The sequence below is a fragment of the Dreissena polymorpha genome, chromosome 16 (assembly GCF_020536995.1).
Source record: "Dreissena polymorpha isolate Duluth1 chromosome 16, UMN_Dpol_1.0, whole genome shotgun sequence".
Classification (NCBI taxonomy): domain Eukaryota; kingdom Metazoa; phylum Mollusca; class Bivalvia; order Myida; family Dreissenidae; genus Dreissena; species Dreissena polymorpha.
Window position 1 is genome coordinate 1,100,448 of NC_068370.1, and position 19,880 is coordinate 1,120,327.

Consider the following 19,880-nt stretch of genomic DNA (forward strand, 5'->3'; position numbering starts at 1 on the left):
TAGCGCTTTGCATGACGTGACGTAACAATGTTTTTATTCGCGCGTGATGTTTCCCATATTTAATATTTAAACACAAAATACTCAAAAACTAGATATTATAGAAACATTTCAACGATTGTTGAAATGTGACAAGATTAATATAATAATATGATGGTGACGTGAATGGAGAATGATTATCTGGCTCGTCGGAGGATCTTATCGGGTGAGCCGAAAATTCCTCCGACTTGCCAGATAGCCATTCTCCATCCACGTCACCAACCTATTATTCTCTATATACCATATCAGGACGCATACAATATGATATGATGTGTATCCTTTACATCTACGTCTGCATGTGGGCAGATTAAACATAAGTTTATGAATTCAATATATCCTTAATATCTTTTATTATGAAAATACCAGCTAATATGAACTAAATATTATCAGCATAAAGATACAAAAACTAACAAATCATCGTCATCATCACCATCGTCCTGATCCTCCTCCTCATCATCATCATAATAAGTATCGTCATCAACATCCCTCTCCTCCTCCTCCTTCTCCTCCTCCTTCTACTCCTCCTCCTCATCATCATCATCATCATAATCATCATAATCAGTATCGTCGTCATCATCATCATCATCATCATCATCATCATCATCATCATCATCATCATCATCATCATCATCATCATCATCATCATCATCATCATCATCATCATCATCATCACCATTACCAGCAGCAGCAGCAGCAGCTTACTCTTTAACATCATCATCAGCATCCTAATGATCACCATTATCGTCGTTTTGATTTACATCTTAATTGTTTTTATCAATGGAACCTTCATCTTTTCAGAAACATTTTCTGCATCGGGATATTTCTGACCTAATACATATAAATCGTAACTTCCATACACAAAGTAACATGTAATGTCGTTAAGTTAATTATATGTTAGTCTCCATCTCTTTCGAACTGTCGCTTTACAACGCACCTGTATTATTTAAACGTTAAATAAATTATTTTCGATGGAATATATAATGTTGAAGGGTGAAAAAAAATCTGTTTGAGTGAAACACTTTCGATTTTATGTGTGTTCAGTATTTTTGTGTTGTACATAATGAACTTGCATGAAATATAATATTTAAAAAAAAGAGATTATAAACAGGCTAAAACGAATGTTAACGGACTCGCATCAACGAAGGGAACATATATTTATAAGATTAAACTGTTTCAATTCAAACGCTCATCACAGCTATTCAAAAAATATACGTTATGCTTTCTTATATAAATCTAATTCCCTCAAAGGTGATGGGATGACTTTGTCTGAAAATATGAATTTGAAAAAAAAATCGGCTTTTGTCTGAGTTTGATAACGGAAATGGACAACACACAACAGAAGCCATCTGACTAATTACGAATAACTTATGTTTCATCACATGTGTATTGATTGTTATCAATTATATTTATCCAAAAAAAAATGACGACTGTATTAAAGAAATAATATTTTTCTTTCATGGTTTGTTGTCGAATAACCCACAGTAAGGATTATAGTTGCGTAGGAATTAAATCACGAGTGCAAAGCACGAGTGATTTGATAACACGCATAAATACTCCTTATTGTGGGTTATTCGACAACAAACCATCATAGAACATTATTTTATCCCATCATCAGACGTGCATTGTCGAAATAAACCACTGTGAAATAAATTTACCTTTATTTCAGCAGTGCTGAAATATAGCTGTCACGCGCGGCGAAGAATGTTCATATTACTCGGAATCAACTATAAAGTAATCATTTTTAGTAAAATCGAATCAGATTCAACAAAACAAACAATTTGATACCAAGATGTAATATAGTTTTTACACATAATGCAACTCAAAAAGCAAATAAACATTATTTACAAATATTAAGTGCGCGTACTCGTGACGTCATTATTAATACGTCATACGACACAATGCATGTTGTTTCACGCTAAAGATGCAGTTGTTTAGTGTTTAGTGTTTTTATTTCTTAAAAATCGGGGACGTAGAGGTATGATAAACGAAAAACAGGTTGGTTACTGATATTTTTGTAGTGTATTAGGCTCGACACGATTAAAATAATGAAACAATGTTTGCTTAAAATATCTTTGGGATTTTCCGTCTAGTTCGATTTTCCTATTCTATGTTTAAAGAAATAATTTACGTCTAAGAAAATTGATGGGATAAATCGAATACTAGGTCGGTGCCGAATAAAGCAAAGTTTATCTTGCTCGGCACGAAAATCTGAACCACTCGCCAAGGCTCGTGGTTCAGATTTTCTAAGCCTCGCAAAATAAACTTTGCTTTATTCGGCACCGACCTAGTATTCTCTATATTTCGATTCTAACACGATTCTGATTGATTTGGTTCAAGCTTTTGGATGTGAACTATATTTTTCAATACTCCGCTCTTCTTAGTACAAAGTGCATTATTTAGTGACGTCATTGAATTAAAAAAAACAACATATGACGTCGTTTTCATTCATAAATATTTTGCAAATGACGTCACCTTCATTTAGAACAAAAATCGTAAAAACGAAAATGATGTCACTCGTATTGATTCTACTGAAAAGCTGACGTGCTATAAATATTTTCTTAATAACGTTTCCTAACAAATAACATTCTTTGTAGGCGTGGTTATGCCACTTATCACCAAATACAATTTGTTGTTTCATTAAATTTATATACATGCTACGTTTATTACATTTCTTTTAGAGCGGGTTTTAGCACGTGCATTTAGTGAAATATTTTCTTTATTTATTCGGAACTATTTTCGAAACATTAAGCTCCGCCCATATTTATTGCATAATATACCACATTTATTTACTTCTTTGTCTATAGAAAACTAGTCGCGTGTAGTGTAAGAATCTGCGTATAAACATCAACAAAATATTTCAATAATATGATTGCAATCTCCGAATTGCACCTTAATATCAAAATTGTCATTCGTATACTAAAGTAAACTCAACCCAACTCACCCGTGTAGAATGTTCACAATCGTCCATTACTCATATCGCTTGTCTTACACCACCAGCTTTTGTTGCCATTCCTTAACGCATATTTTGTCTCTTAAACATTTGACGACAAAACCGGTCTAAAGTAGAATATGTGACCTCGCGTGACGATATTGTTAAAGTACACTTATTGGTTAGCCGAATGGTATTGATATCTCCTACAATTTATATAACGTTGTTCAATGACACGTTATAATATGAGGCGCTATCGGGTAATAAGGCGGGATAAACACGATATGTACCATAAATGACGTCGGACCATTCACTGTCACACTAGGACACATACCTAATAGTTACATCTGCCTTCAAAATATCGGCCGGTTTCAAAAGGATTATACAAATAAAACAATAGAATGAGGCGTGACAATAAGCTAAAAATTACAAAGCCGATCATCCCATCCTTTATGCTGATTGTCAATCTTAATGTATTATGGTTTTAAGAACAAACCTAACTTACTGTGGTGTAATTTAATCAATCAAAATTCAAACACACGCGCGGTTTAATTGTAATTAAAGTTTACAAAAACTATTTAATTCGTATCACATAAGAAGAAGAATGTATCTAGTTAACGATAACAATGACAGTAAAACCTATCTGAAAAGTCGCTCAAATTGTGTTTTTAGCTTCAAGCCTCACAATGACGACAATAAGTCAGGCAAAACACAAAACTTATATTACAACAAAAGAGACATGAACAATTAATTACAAATGAATTTTGCTTTGACCCTGAAACACATTTAATGTATGCATTGAGTTCCAGAGATCAGAAACATTTACTGTTGGTTGAAATATGCATTAAAAAAAAGACACTATAATAAAACATGCTAAGTCTACAGTTTTGGAATGAATATAAGCCAAATGTATTCTGTTTTGATATTGTTCTATGTATATAACAAGCTTCGCTTGTAATGTATGTGGCGAATGAAGTGTGCTCACATTGTATATGCCATCGTTCTTTGTTGTTAATAATGTTCTCCACGTGATATGCCACGTGAGCTGTTAATTACAACTATGAAAAGTGAGCTTGCATGTATCAAATAAATGTTGCCTCTTTCTTTGCACCAATGTCATGATTGATTGTATCGTCAACAATATGCTGCATAATTTTTAGCATTACACTGTACTTTATATCATGTATGGCATTGTTAATATTTTGTTCTTAAGCAACACTTTTTGCAAGACGACAAACGAAAATTGGTAACACTTTGTCAAAAGGAATTTCCGTCAAGAAGCTTGTTTTATATAGTGGAAATACGCTAGTTACAAAATTCTATACATTGAAATGTATTTTTGATTTATTATACCGAACACTCATAGTGCTTTGAAATATTAAACGTGTTTGAATTTGACTTATTCATTGTGTATTCTTCCATGGTCGAAATTAGTTCCTAATAATGAAGAGTTGATTTTTTTCTTGTAAAAGCAGTTTAGCAATAGCAGTAAAGTCCGCTGTGGCTATTTCCTGAATCATAATTCTGTTCTATACATATGGTGCAATTAAATTTGTGTCAGGCTAAACAATAATATATATGTAGTGTTAAATAGTTATGCATTTTTTACAAAGAAAATAAGGTCCGAATTATGTAAGTATAGCTATATTTGTAAAGCTATATGCATAACATTATGTGACCACTGTGTATTAAACCCATCCATGTACCATTCTCACGACATATGTTCACGAAATATGTTTAGTTCGTGTTTATTTAGAGTATTTGTTTTTTCAAATGATGTGTGCTTTTGTGTGTACACATGTTGCTATTTATTTATATGTATGTTAATGACAATGAGCTTCACATGCTTAAGTCAAAAATAAACTATTATGTTCTGTTCAAAAATTTAATCATTTCGGGTGCGTTTCTCGAACTTGCTATACCGAATACCTGTTTCATGAGAGTGTGTTTATTAAACCAAGTAATATTACAGATCCGCGGTTGAATTACCAGTGACAAATTTGCAGAATTAGTTTTTATTAATGGTCAAAATGAATGGGTTAGGTGTTAAACGAAGACGAAAGCGTTACACATACAAAACAATACACTTTACTACTTGATGTCTGTTTCAAGTTGCCAATCCTCTATTTTGTTAACACAATTATTGGTGCCTACCTTGATCAGGAAGGAAGAACGAACGAAAAGGCGTGTTCCATCAGGTACAGGATAGGGGGAATTATGACACGGGAACACATTAACATTTTCATAAATGTTAAACTGAATGGTAATGTAGTTAGTAACCATACCATACAATGGAACACGGACCAATTGATGTAAATGCGTGGCCATATCATTTACATCAAAGAAGATATTAACGCTTGATTGTGTTAGAACCTCTTAGATATTCTTTTTATTATTGCCATGTTTATAGTTTATTCACATCCTTAGAGACCTTTTGGGGTAAAAATGTTTAAATGAGACAATATAAATCTAAGTTCATTATAGGTTTAAATTATGAAATAAATACATATTGAATACATATTGAAACTCTATAATAATGTTAAGGCATTGTGCATGAAGGCATTTCCCGATGTTGCATATATATTATAACATGACTATAAACAAAACACACCAGTATATATTAAATGAAACAAAACACACCAGTATATATTAAATGATAACAGTTGGATGACCAACTAAGAACAGCCAGTGGTAATGCCTTAATTTGAGCATGTCCGATATGACTGTTGTTTGAATAAATTTCAACATGTGAATATAGTTTACACGATTTTCTTCCCCAAATCTCATCGGATTTGTTTATTAAGTGCCTACGCGCTTCCACGTGTGTGCGACAATACACGATAATATATTCGTTTTATCAAACTAACATGAAGCCTTATATCTAACCAAATACGTTATGTCTTATATTGATTTTCAAAGGTACATTAATTACACATATTCGTCCTTGTACACAAAAGAAGTAAGAAAGTGTCAAGATGTCATCTCATCGATATTAGCCAACAGTCTCGACCTCAGTGTTGCGTGCACTAAAATAGAAAGGAAGTCATTTATAATTGCCCCACCGATAATATGCAGACAATATTATTCAATGTTTGAAATCACTGCTCAAACTTTATAAATCTCGAATTCTCAAAACGGACTTCCAGACACAGACACACGAGTCTCTCTTTGATTACGGCATAGTGTTGACATTAAAATAAACACTGTCAATATTTAGTATATTTAAATTTATCAAACACATCAATAATTTTGTATATTAGATGTGCTCATCGGGAAATACAGAAACAACATCACTTGGGTGGTTTTCCTATCACAGTGCAGCATTTACGTTCAAGTGAAAACCGCTTGTAATGTTCAACCGTTCCGTAATACAGTATACCGCGTTCATTTATTAGGTCAGTAAAATACTACTAATTGAAACAATTATAACTGTGTAACTTTTACGGGCGGAGGAAACTTAGTCGTTTTTCGTAAAAGAAAAATTACTATAAGTATTAACATGTGCATGTGTTGTATGAATACCGCTTACAAACTCATTATAATTGTGCAAATAACACTGAAGTAATGATTTTAAGGCGCAAATATTTGGATCATTTTTTGTCAAACCCCTTTATGTATCGGGGATATTGCCCCCATATACCCATTAATGTTCAGTAAATAAAATTAAATTAATGCGTGAACGTTGGAATTGGAATGCAAAAAAATACAACACGCGCACGTATAACAAGAAACAACACACACACCTAAGTTCGCAAAGAGGTGGGTAGTGAGCCGTACATTCAATGTCAGCCCACCTGAACTCATAGATTGATGCAAACAACCCACAGTCTTCTCCTGGATGGGAATGGTCATTCGACTCAAAGTCTGAAATACACATTCGTAAACATCATGTTGGTCATTCGACTTAAAGTCTGAAATACACATTCGTGAACAATATGTTGGTCATTAGACTTAAACTCTGAAATACACATCCGTGGACAGGACGTTTAGACACATACCTTTAAAATCACTGGTATATTAAGTTAAGATACTAACAAATACTACATGAAGTAGCGCACGTTTTATTTAAGGCACGTAATTAAATTCATGTAAAGAACATACTATTAATTAAAACACACATTTTAAAACTTTACAAATAAAATTAATCACTTTCCTTTGACCCGAACTCCCGTGTTTTGACCCTTGAAAATTACAAAATACCTAAGTTTGACTCGTGACAAAATTACGTCATGCGTCACATTTGACCCGGGGGAATGCACCGACTTGCGTCAAAGAGATCAAATGTTGTTAAGAGTAATTGATAATTTGCTTGGGGCGGAGTATCTTTTGGTAGACGCTAACCGTTATCGCCCGTTTCCAAGATTTGAATCACAAGTCCGCCGAGTAGGAGGAGTTATGTCCTTTGAGAAATCTAGTAATGACAAATTAAAACACTGCTGGTTCGATGACGCGTGTATCAACGTTCCATTATTTATCTGAGCGTTTGTTATCAGTTGTTTGCAGAAACGACATGTATTAAACCCACTAAAACAGAATGGACTCACCCGCGTCAGTTTTAATAATATCCAATATATAATTATAACATCCATATCCACAATATTTTGAGAAATACTTCCACAATAGGTCAAGATGTATTTCCAATGCTGAATACAGTGTACCCAACCCTGTTTTATTCCATGTTTGCGCCGTTCAAAGACGCGCGAAAGTTATGCCGGCATATGTACTGTCTACAACGTCAATTTACGCGCTTTGCATCAGAGTTGCTAAAAATAACCATATAACTAGTATAACTGACCGTGTGGCAAAGTGACAAATTTGGATGCTGCATGTGCTAATTGATTACAATATAGGTGTAATAATTGACCATTTGAGACGGCATATAAAATCGGCGTGTTGTCGCACGTCTTCGGTAAAGATGGCACATGAAATAATCAAATCCGGATTTGAGCCGTCCAGGGTCGATTTTGAGATAAATGTAAATCCGATTAGTAAGTTTAAGGAGGTATTTCGATGATAAACGGCTGGCACTGACATGAGCAGTAACTGACGAAACATCTTCGCTACTCTCCGAAAACCGTACCATTCTACGAACGTTGCTAATGTTCGCCAACTATAAACTATCTATTAGCAAAGTAAAGCACTGCAATATCATACTTAAAACAATATGTAAACCGATAATATATTATTGCGTATATGCTTGGTTACTTATTACTGGCTTTCATTAACTGCAGACAAACAAAACACATATTTTATTTCATTCTCAAACGACGTATCTCTACCTGTTTTAGGACAGTCGTTTTCGGATACGGTATGGTTCGTCGATTTTAATTTATTTCCAACAGACTTTAAACATTTTTTATAGAATGACGAATATACGTGCGGTGTTACGGATGGTCTGATTGATAAAATTTCGCATTGTACGCACAAGAAATTGAACATAGAAAGAAAATAAAGAATAACAATAAGCAAGGGCTCGAGGGGCTCTGCCCTCTATTCCCTTTATCCTACGGTCTTAGAATCTCTGCTAAGTTTTCCGTATGTCGAATTTGGGACAATTTACACCCCTGATATATATTATGTCACTACAAGTGTGAGTGTTTTTTTCGTATTGATTTCATTATGCTCACAATGTTGGTCACAATGTATGTTTGCATTATCGCTTTTATTGACTGGAATATAAGGAATAAATGTTTAGATATTTGTAAATTTGTTGCTTTTTATATATTATATCTCAGTAATTTGCTTAAAGAACAAAATATCTTTGACTCTCCTGCGTTAATATTATGACTCATATAAATTTGATTTTGACTCTTGAAAATTTGGTCCCAAGAGTCATTGACTCTTGAGATTTGAGGTCTAAGGAAACATATTTACATATAAACCATAAGGGCATGACAATTTGTTTTAAATCAGTAAGTATATTATGTGCTGCTACCATTTTGAGTTACTTTATGTGAGTGGATTATTTAATGAATCACGCTTTAAGGAAGAATGAGACGCGAGCGACAAACTCACTTGCAAAAAGGTGACTGTATTTTCCGAGCGTCTGAAATATGCTGATAAAAGCCACGTGGCGTACAAATATAGGACGTACTAAATTCATGATAAGGTAACCGGTTTAAATGGTAAGACAACTATACAAACCAAAACTAACTAAAACGTTCAGTAACCTGTATATTCAGCCACAGTGTCATCGTCAAACCATCTCCAGACCCCTTCCGCGTATTCGTCAGTTATGCCAAGCCACCAATGAATAGCTGAGACATATAGAACATATTCACAAATATTTACAAATATTCACAAATACACTTGACATAAGTAGTTTTGCAGGCATAATAGCATCACTATACAAAATAAAATCGTTTAAGACCATATTATCTGTACAGTCATTTAGACATTTATTACGTCTGAACCCCGAAACTCAAATATGATTGTACGGTATTTGTTTCAGTATTAAAGGAAAATTTACAGTATTATAAAACAAATCGTGAACATTTCTTGTAGCGCTTGAGACACGATAATTAAAGCGAAACACAATTCAAAAGCCAAGCACACTTTATACTCCTGTCAATAATTAAATATGTATGCAAAATTGAATTATACTAGGAAATAAGTAAAAATAAATGTGTATACCAATCTTACTTAAAAACGAAACAATACTAAATAGCCCACAATGTTCGAGTTACAATAAAAGCTTAGGTAAGTTACAATAATGACACAACTCTTATCCAAATCATTCTTTAAATTCGGTCGCCTTTCATCGGAAACAATCAATACAGCTTTAAAGTCGAATATGTTTGGAAAACAATCGCGTAAGCCGTTGCTGTTAATTGAATATGTGGACGTTTATTCACGACACAATCCGACTAAGACCGACTAAGACCATGGGACATCTAGTACAAGCGAATCGAAGCTTGAATAACAGAAAATTTAATCATAATTTTTTTTTACTGAACTAGAAGCTATACTGAAGTACGTCATAAAACACCAAACGTTTAGACAGAAATACAAGTAACTTTATCATAAACCTGAAGATAGTGAGAATATATTTCACAACATCACCTAGTACTATTATTTATATGCACCAATACTCGAAATAGTTATGTTACACAATAAACACAGATATCTGCAAACTTACTTCATGACTATCACACATAAAACTTAAGCTTACGTTTGCGTTCATTTAGCTGGTCCTTTATGAAGGCGTTTTCTTGCGCGTCATCCACGTGAATCAGATGACCGCCGCGCTGGCGACAGAATTGCTGCAATGCAGTTTCACATAATGTTGTACTAAATATTATAACTATATATTACTTGAAAAAAGTTTATCATGGCCAGCATAATGAGCGAAGAAACATATGGTTAACTTTTATGATTGGACTTAAGTGGAGTTCACATCTGAAGAAACAAAAACAAATTCTAACGATGCGCTAGAGTAATCTTGGTTAGGTGTGATCTTTTTTCCGGAATCATTTTACTGTGTTAACTGTTTTTGTTCATACCAACTATCGTTGCAATCCAAAAGACATTGTTCATTCGAATGTAAATAGTTTTAAATTATGCAACACTATTTGCATTTAAAAACAATATTCGTGTTTTCTTTTTAAGTTACTGACATACTACGGTAGTATGGTGAATTAACGTTGTTGATGATCACGCGAAGTTAAATTATAAGAAACTGTATTGTTGCAGCGCATGTGATAACATTACAGTCCCGGAAATAGCTTAATACATATACAAGTGTTATTGCTAAATTGCTAAATACATTATTGATGAAAGCGTTTAATGTAATATGGTCTTAAATGAATCCTTGTATGCGGCCCTATATATTGTTAACCTCGGCAGTAGTGAAATCAAGTAAGTTGTCCTCATGACCAAAGAGGTAACACGAAATTTCGTGAGCGATCCAACCGTTTGGGCAGTTCGTACATGTTACTCCTGTAAATAAGATTTTGTCACGTTAATTACAGATCGCGTTCTTACATAAATTAAAGAGAGATAGTGTATGTTATGATATAAGTTTTAGTCATCCATTCATTCTATTGTGGGTGGAGATAAGTCACACGGTGAGAAATACCAACAGTTTGTCAACATAGTCAATGCGCAGCAAAAGAGGTTAAGAATATATTACTAACAATATTTATTTTCTTATACTGATTATAATTTATAAGAAATCAAATCAATATATTTAACTGTCGGTTACATTATATGTATTGTGCGTATATACTATTAAAAATAGCAAATAGCAGAAATATAATCTTTAAATCGCGTACCTTTATTACAGCAAATCAAACACGCAAATAATACGAACAAAAGCATTTCGGTTTAATAGACAATGTTTTCAATATTCTATCAAGTTGAAGTGTCCTCATAGATTGATATTTTAGGACATCGTGCAAACAGATGTACGGACTGGTTTTCTTATCATTCAATGGCGCAGTTAAGAGTGTTGCCAACCAGTTTAAGATAGTGTTCCTTTGTCTGAACAAGAACAACAGCTATACGAATAAAGGCAGTTTCCAGACACCGAATAAGTATTATAAGGTGTTCGATGCAAAATATGCTTTTATTTGTTAACACCCTTACACAAAAGTGAAAAGACGACAACGACAACGAGCGAGGCATGGTATTGTAATGCGCATGGGGGGGGGGGGGGGAGAGAGGGTTACGGTAATGGGTAGGGGTAGGGTTTTGGGTCGTGTTTGGGTTTGGGTTAGCCTTAACCCTAACCTTAACCCTAACCCGACCCCTAACCTTAACCCTTAACCCAACCATTACCCAGGGTTATCACCCCTATACCATGCCTCGCTCGTTGTCGTGTCCTCTTCCCACAAAAAGTACAAGAACAAAAACAATATGTTAGGAAAAGAGCATGTATGTATACAAGTACTATATTAACGGCATATGAAACAGTGAAAACATTTGTTTTTCTTAAGTATGTTAGGATAAACTACCCATTTATTGAAGGAAACGTAGGTACAGAAGATACCATACTAGACCATAGTACGCTGACCTGGTCCTAAAGAGCCCTAATGTCGAGCACTTTCCGGGTAGATGGATGCAAGAGACCCGGATGTACACTACTCAAATAAATTTTAAAAACAAACATTCTAATTAATTTCAATCAAGATTTAGTCATACATTTTGCTGTTAGAGTGTTAAACGTGCTTTATTGAGATTTGACCTGGTGATTTAGTTTTCCGATGCACGTGACCCAACTTTGAACACAATCTAGATATTTTCATTATAGCCAGTATGACTAAATTGCATCAATACCGGGTGAAAATTGGAACACCGTTAGAATCGTAATCCATGTTGACCATTAAAGTATGACATAAACTGACCACAATAGCTCATAATGAGTCCGCTTGTTAATTTTTGCTAAAAATCTTAACAGCATGATATAATCCTTGAAACGTTGTTATCCGGTGCCATAAGTAGAAATTATGATTAAAGTTCAAAACCATGTGCATTGACAACCATTTAAAAGCATAATGAAAATAATAACGCTTAAAAACGTCTGATAGCTTAAAATTAGGACTACGTGTAGCCCTCCAATTCATTAAACATATCGTAATGACTGATTGTTTAAAAACGTGAAATCTATGGACAATTTAAATGAACGTGTCATTTAATTTCATACCCAGTTTCAAGATAAACATTAAATACGCTTGTACAATAATTCCAAATTAAAATGAATCGTGCGTGGAATTTCATTTAATCTGTAGTCAGCTATATGTGTGCGTTCGACGTTTAATGTTGACAGAAACAACACCTCTCTTTTTAGTATTTCTTATCAGATTGCCCCATACATGTTTATTCTGAAAATGAATTGGATGTACTTTTTAATTTCAACAATATGGTAAGTGAAGCTTTGTTACTATAGTAAAACAATTATTAATATTTAGTGTACACAGTTACACTTTCCTTTTACTTTATTACTTTATATCATTTTAAAGAACACTTGTTTTTAAAGTTCAAACATCAAACCAAATGTTATCTGATTAGGTGTAATAATTGCTAGTTTACACTTAAACGGATTGCTTATTGTTGGAAACAACCCGGTTAGCGTTAATAGAAACAAAGGTGAATAACATTATTGTAAATTGTAATAATACGTCATTTATTAACACGACTATGGAGAGAAGTCACACGCCTATTAAGATATTTAGACATTCGGTAGCAAATTTCAATCGTCCAAACATATCCAATATATTGTTATAGTATTAATCAATGGAATAAAGCAAACAATCAAACTTCATGAACTCTATCTGAAGAGATAGTATTGTTCTTATCAACTTATTGTGATTAATTGATCAATCCTTGCATAATTTGGGTGGGGGTTAAACTGGTATAGGGCTATTCGAACCCCACACTTACCTCAGAATTAAGCACACAACTAACTTTGGTATAATACAATCTCAGTTAAATGCAACTATTTAATCAGAAAATGAACAAACCAATGTCCTTTACAAAGTTTGAGAATTATATATTTTTGTAAATAGTGTAACAATTCTAAGTAGTGTTAATATATATTAAAGGATCCGAATAGTTACCCATTCTGAAATAAAGTTTATGTTTTTGATTTGTTTAAAGATGCAACTTCGGCAGATTGTCGAAATGAGTTCATGAGTGCGTTTGGATCCTGTTATCACTTCGGAAATGTATCGATGACGTTTATTGAAGCGGAGGTGTTGCAAGTTTGCAAGTTTTTAATTCAGATAAATTCAAACGGTGCTAAAATAATGTCAGTGAAAAAAATATACCTATATAGTGCACTTGCCTTTCTGCTGAAAGAGTATCTTCTGGTTGAAATGACTTACAGTTTGTATATAGTACGAATAATATCTGTGAAGTATTAGTATTGTTTAATAAATGCTTAAAGTCTTACACAATAGAACTAATTGTATGACATGTTTGATGGTTTTTACTATTTGAAAATACATGTTTATGTATTTTATAGCGTTATTGTCGAGAACATGGCGGACATCTGGTTCACATCGACTCAGCTCAAGAGAACAACTACATAAACACTATGCTGTTGCACTAACATGTAGGTATCAGAATTGCAAAAGAAAACACCATTTAGTTCATGAGTAAAAATTGTGTACGTTAAGACAAATCGTGAAAAGCCGTATTGGATTAAAACGATTAACCAAATATACTTACGACGTATATACCGTCCAAAAATAAAGGGGGATTAACAGTGGTAGTGGAATCACCTCAGTCGTCTGTTCGTCAGTCTGTTCGTGTGTCTGTACAATTAACCTTGTTAAAAATATGTTGCTACATTGTGTTTGTACAAAGTTCAAACGTGTTTGCTATTCCTCTTTGTGTATACAGTTTTGATGTGCACACTTCAGAATCGGACGGTGTAACTTACTAAAGTTATGCGTCTTAGTTTACTTTAAATCCCAGTACCAATTGTATGTTCACACAAAAAACAGAATACATTAACTAACCGTATTGAACGAATAAAGATGACATAATGAAATCACAAAAGATGTTTATCTGCTCATCCGCCTTTCTTTGAGTCAGTGTAACCATATACACAAAGGCGTCGTTTCATTACTACAATACAAGCTTGAACATATACGAGTTCTTTAATATAATATTAATTATTTCAATTATTTAAATATTGTTCAATAGCATTCCTTTTAGAAGTTTTGATAACATATGAATCCGGCTCTGTTGAAACAAAGCGGCCCTTACATCAGAGTTAACAGCCCATGATGTCACAGAAGGTCAAAAACACTTAAGCAACTGCCGTACCTGTCCAGTAACAAAAGCTATGAAATACATAATAAACGAACCATTTAAACGATGACAATTTGTGCTTGTGCCATATAAAATGTATGATTCAAACATGCTAACAAATCTGTGATGTATACCCGGTATTACATAAACATGTTTTTCATTCAAAGTCACCGTGACCTCCGTGTTTGATTTTATGTTCATTCTGAATCAGCTAGCATAATTAAGTACTTTAAGTGTGGCTCTATGTGTTGACTATTCTATGATCTGTGTTATTGTGACAATTGCCAACAACCCTTACATAACGGTCAACAAAATCCTTCCATATTTAGAACACTTTCGGTTAACCGTATTGCATAGATTTCCCTATTTTTTCTTGCTCAGAGATTTAACATTTTGATTGGAAAGTATCAACTTCCACAAAAATATACACATGGTGATGCTTTTAGTGTTGTCCCAGAAGTAAATCCGGCCATTTCAATTATGTATGAATCTATGTTTTAGTTTATTTACCCTTAACTGAATAACGGTTCACAGAAATTATTCCAATTTATCCTGTCACATTCCTTTATATTACACTGATAACCAGGTAACCTAATAAACAAAAAGTTATAAAGCTAGTTGAACACGTGACCTCGAATATTGGTCAGTCTCTCTCCGGTGACTGACTCCTTTTTTTCTATTAATAAAATACCAAATACAAGAACTGTTTGTTTAACATGTATATATTGTTTTGTTTGGTTGGATTTGATTTTTGTTGACCGAGTTTTTGTAAATAAAACATTTAAAAAACCGAAACATTGTGTTAAACAGTACTATGTGGAACCTACTGTTTATCAAGCGCTTTAGCACTGTGATCGCTGTAATAAAAATATAGCGTGACGTAAGGAAATCTACACAAGGTCAAACAAGTTTGGAACATCACTTGGGCTTTCAATCACCACGCAGAGTTATCGTTCCTTGCTCTCACATACACCTCTGCGGTAGGCTCATTATGCCATTTTGCCAAGAAACTGGGCAAAACCGAACAAACGCATTCAAAGTTCATTTAATTTTGGGGTTTTAGGATCAGAGGCAAAAAATAATGAAATAGGAATTTAAAATTTACGATACATCGTTCGAAAACTTGCGAGTTTTTATGCAACTCTTTTGAACTATTTTATTGCCCATTTACGCAGATGGAATCATTCCACGCACTTCACAAATGTAAACAATTGAACATAATTTTAGTGAGTAACGATAGGCATAGCTTCGACGTATGTATGTATGTGGGTTTGTTAACATAAAAACATATCAATTTTATAATAATTAATTAAGACAGATATAAGATATTATGGTATGAGATGGTTTTCTTTAATGCAGTGAATGTAATGTAACCGTCGTGCAAGAGATTGTTGAGTATACTGTAACCTCCATGATGAACGCTTGGACCGTCGTGTAAGAGATGGTTGGGCTTTATGTACGAATGTTGGTAAAAATGTGACATTATCAATAGAATATTAGGTTGGTGACGTTGATGGAGTATGGTAAACGGCTCACCCGATAAATTACTCCGTCATGCCAGATAACCATTCTCCATTCACGTCAACAACCTTTTATTCTCTATATATTTAAAAGATTGCATTTTGTTCGCCGTATTTAGCTTTTCAAACATATGTATGCCACTCAACAAATTGAAGGTAACCCGGAGTGTGCATATACATCTTGAAAAATCATGAAAACAAAATTTAATTGCTTAACATGTATTATACATGGTGAAGTAATATGTAGCATATTTTGACAATGGATTTTATATTTGTCGGTTGGTTCCGTTTATTCAGCCTACCGTAGATACCGTAGAAAGATGTAAATAAAGGACAACCGTGCGAACTAGATACCTTTGGATTATGATATTATTTTTCGTCATATGTTTGATACATAATTTATGAGGAGCGTGCTCTTGAGTATTTTATTTACTTAAATGTCATTCAGATCTCAAAACATTTAAATTACTATTTTATTTATCCATGACGACCGTCGAATAGTTAGTATCTAAAGAAACAATATATTTTACAGACGAAATGCTGTGGATTAGTTTAAACAGATCTGATGGCAGAAAATCACTACATGTGGATTGACGATATTTCTGAAGCACAATTTACAGGTCAATAACGATGTAAAAGGCAGTGCATGTTCTTGGCATGTGACATTTCTTTCATAAATATGTACAGAATACACAAGTGGTTTATATAACCATTATGCATACGTGTAATCACAGCTGGCACACTTTCATGTAACGATACGGACATAAACTATTTATCATTCAAACGTTAACAGTGAACGCTTTAGGAACATATTTCATTTATAATAGTTATCATTCGGTTTATAGTTTAACCAACACATGCTGATTAACTAAATCAACATTTTTCAAACAAGATTAAAAAAGCAAACACGATGAAAGCATACGTATTAAAGCTTCCATGATTTTTACATGTATATTTTGATTTGTAGACTGGGCGAAAGGCCAACCCAATGGCGGCCTCGAGGGCTGCATTTTACTTTACAACAAAGACGCATATAGGTGGCACGATTATCTCTTGCGAAGGTCGTTGGTTTCCTGTGTGCGACTCGAGGTTAAACGACCTTGTTAAAGTTAATTACAGAGTAAGATAGGTATAAGTTGTAGATGAAATATATCAATTACACGAAAATGGTAGTAGTATCAGTACTACTAGTCGTTGTTTGCAGAACCTTAGCATCAGTAGTATGAAAAATACAAGCATATTAGTAATAGTTATAGAAAAAAGTTGTACTTGTAGTAGTATTAGGAGGAGGAGTAGTAGATGGTAGTAGTAGTAGTAGTAGTAGTAGTAGTAATAGTGTAGTAGTAGTAGTAGTAGTAGTAGTAGTAGTAGTAGTAGTAGTAGTAGTAGTAGTAGTAGTAGTAGTAGTATAGTAGTAGTAGTAGTATAGTAGTAGTAGTAGTAGTAATAGTAGTAGTCTAGTAGTAGCAGTAGCAGTAGTAGTAATAGAAGTAGTATAGTAGCAGTAGTAGTAGTAGTATAGTAGTCGTAGTAGTAGTAGTAGTAGTAGAAGTAGTAGTAGTATAGTGTAGTAGTAGTAGTAGTAGTAGTAGTAGTAGAAGTAGTAGTAGTAGTAGTAGTCTTGGTAGTAGTAGTAGTAGTAGTAGTAGTAGTAGTGTAGTATAGTAGTAGTAGTAGTAGTAGTAGTAGTAGTAGTAGTAGTAGTAGTAGTAAGTAGTAGTAGTAGTAGTAGTAGTCGTAGTAGTAGTATAGTAGTAGTATCGTAGTAGTAGTAGTATAGTAGTAGTAGTAGTAGTAGTAGTAGTATAGTAGTAGTAGTATATGGAGTCGTAGTAGTAGTAGTGGTGTAGTAGTAATAGTATAGAATAAGTTGGAAGTGGTAGTCGCAGTATAAGCAGTAGTATAGCAGTAGTAGAAGTAGTAGTATAGTAGTAGTAGTAGTATTAGTAGTAGTGTTAGTAGTAGTAGTAGTAGTAGTAGTAGTAGTAGTGTAGTAGAAGTAGTCGTAGTATAAGTAGTAGTAGTATAGTAGTAGTAGTAGTGTAGTAATAGCAGTAGTAGTAGTGTAAAGTAGTAGTAGTAGTAGTAGTAGTAGTAGTAGTAGTAGTAGTAGTGTAGTAGTAGTAGTAGTAGTGATAGTAGTAGTTGTAGTAGTATCAGTAGTCAGTAGTAGTAGTAGTAGTAGTAGTAGTAGTAGTTGTCATAGTAGTAAGTAGTAGTAGTAGTAGAAGTAGTAGTAGTAGTAGAATTAGTAGTCAGTAGTATGTAGTAGTATAGTATTAGTAGTAGTATAGTAGTAGTAAAGTAGTAGTATTTGTAGTTGTGTAGTAGTAGAAGTAGTAGTAGTAGTAGTAGTAGTAGTAGTAGTAGTAGTAGTGTAAGTATTAGTAGTAGTAGTAGTAGAGTAGAAGTTGTAGTATTAGTCGTAGTAGTAGTAGTAGTAGTATATAGAATCGTATTTATAATGGCAGTCGCGGTGGTAGTAGTCTCCAGTAGTAATAGATGAACTTTTGTTTCCGGATTTGTGGTGTTCGCTGTTAAGCATACGTTTTGGGAAGTACTTAAATATTACAATAATAAGTTGGTTAATATATATAATCCTTTTTTACGCTGTCAATGTTATACTAATTTTGCGTGCAAATACTGTCATAATAAGTTTATGTTTCAGACCAACTCAATTCAAATTGTTGGATAAATTCGACCGCCTTCCTTCGTATTTCCACAAATGCATCTCTGAGAGAGTGTGTTATATGTTTAAAACTCGTTTTATGAGAGGATTACTGTGGTGAATACACATTTTCAAACACTTTTCTGACATGGGCATACGTAAATTAATTCTATTTAACATGTATTACTAATTTCTCAAGAAAGCGTAAGACAATTTCACAAATTACACAAGTGACAATGAAAATGTATTTTAGTTTTTCTATTAAAAGGTATACGTTACTTATGTATTAAACATTATATCGCTCACCACGATTACAATGATTATATTGGTACCTGTACTTATAAATGTTTTAAATAATATACATTCAAATTGATTCGAAGTGTTATGTTGAATGGAAAGATCGTATTTAGAGTACACATAAATCACGTGTATTGTTAAAAGTATTGGCAACACGGAACATGCCACAATAATCGCACACTTATCCATTTGTAACAATCTATTGCATGATGATAATAAATTCAGATAAAGGCACTTCTTTCCATACCGTATTACACGCTTAACATATATGAAATTGATTTATCCTACTTTCTCAAGTGTCATTGGTTTAAACTTACTACTATATCAAGAAATGTAAATTGAGTAATTTCTAACAAATGTCATAAATGACTATTATCAAATTAGTAGTTATACCCACGAATAAATAATAGTGATGTGGATTGTGTTTCATATTGTTGTTTTGATTCTTGTAATATATGACAAATTGTTCATGAACATACTTCGTTTTAAACTTTGGTCAAATTCAAACTAATGAATCGGTTTGCGGCAAAATGTGACTGTATATATATGTATCAATGCAATTAAACATTTAAACTTTATATACATAGGTTATAACTGTTTTGTCATAAGATAAGTAATTGTTCTTATATGATACTGTTTTCTTACGTTACAAGGAAAAATGCAATTTGTTATA

At 33.4% G+C, this 19,880-nt stretch overlaps 1 protein-coding gene across 1 annotated transcript; it reads right to left on the reverse strand.

Annotated features, from left to right (window-relative positions):
* Positions 1-5,326: 5,326 nt before the first annotated feature.
* LOC127862571 (perlucin-like protein) lies at positions 5,327-11,382 on the reverse strand. The gene is made up of 6 exons (XM_052401770.1): positions 11,239-11,382; positions 10,803-10,903; positions 10,137-10,227; positions 9,136-9,222; positions 6,709-6,829; positions 5,327-5,991 (listed from the first exon to the last, which is right to left on the reverse strand). Exons 1-6 carry the CDS (start codon positions 11,282-11,284, stop codon positions 5,958-5,960), a joined length of 480 nt encoding a protein of 159 aa, XP_052257730.1. The 5' UTR covers positions 11,285-11,382; the 3' UTR covers positions 5,327-5,957.
* Between the last annotated feature and the right edge of the window lie 8,498 nt (positions 11,383-19,880).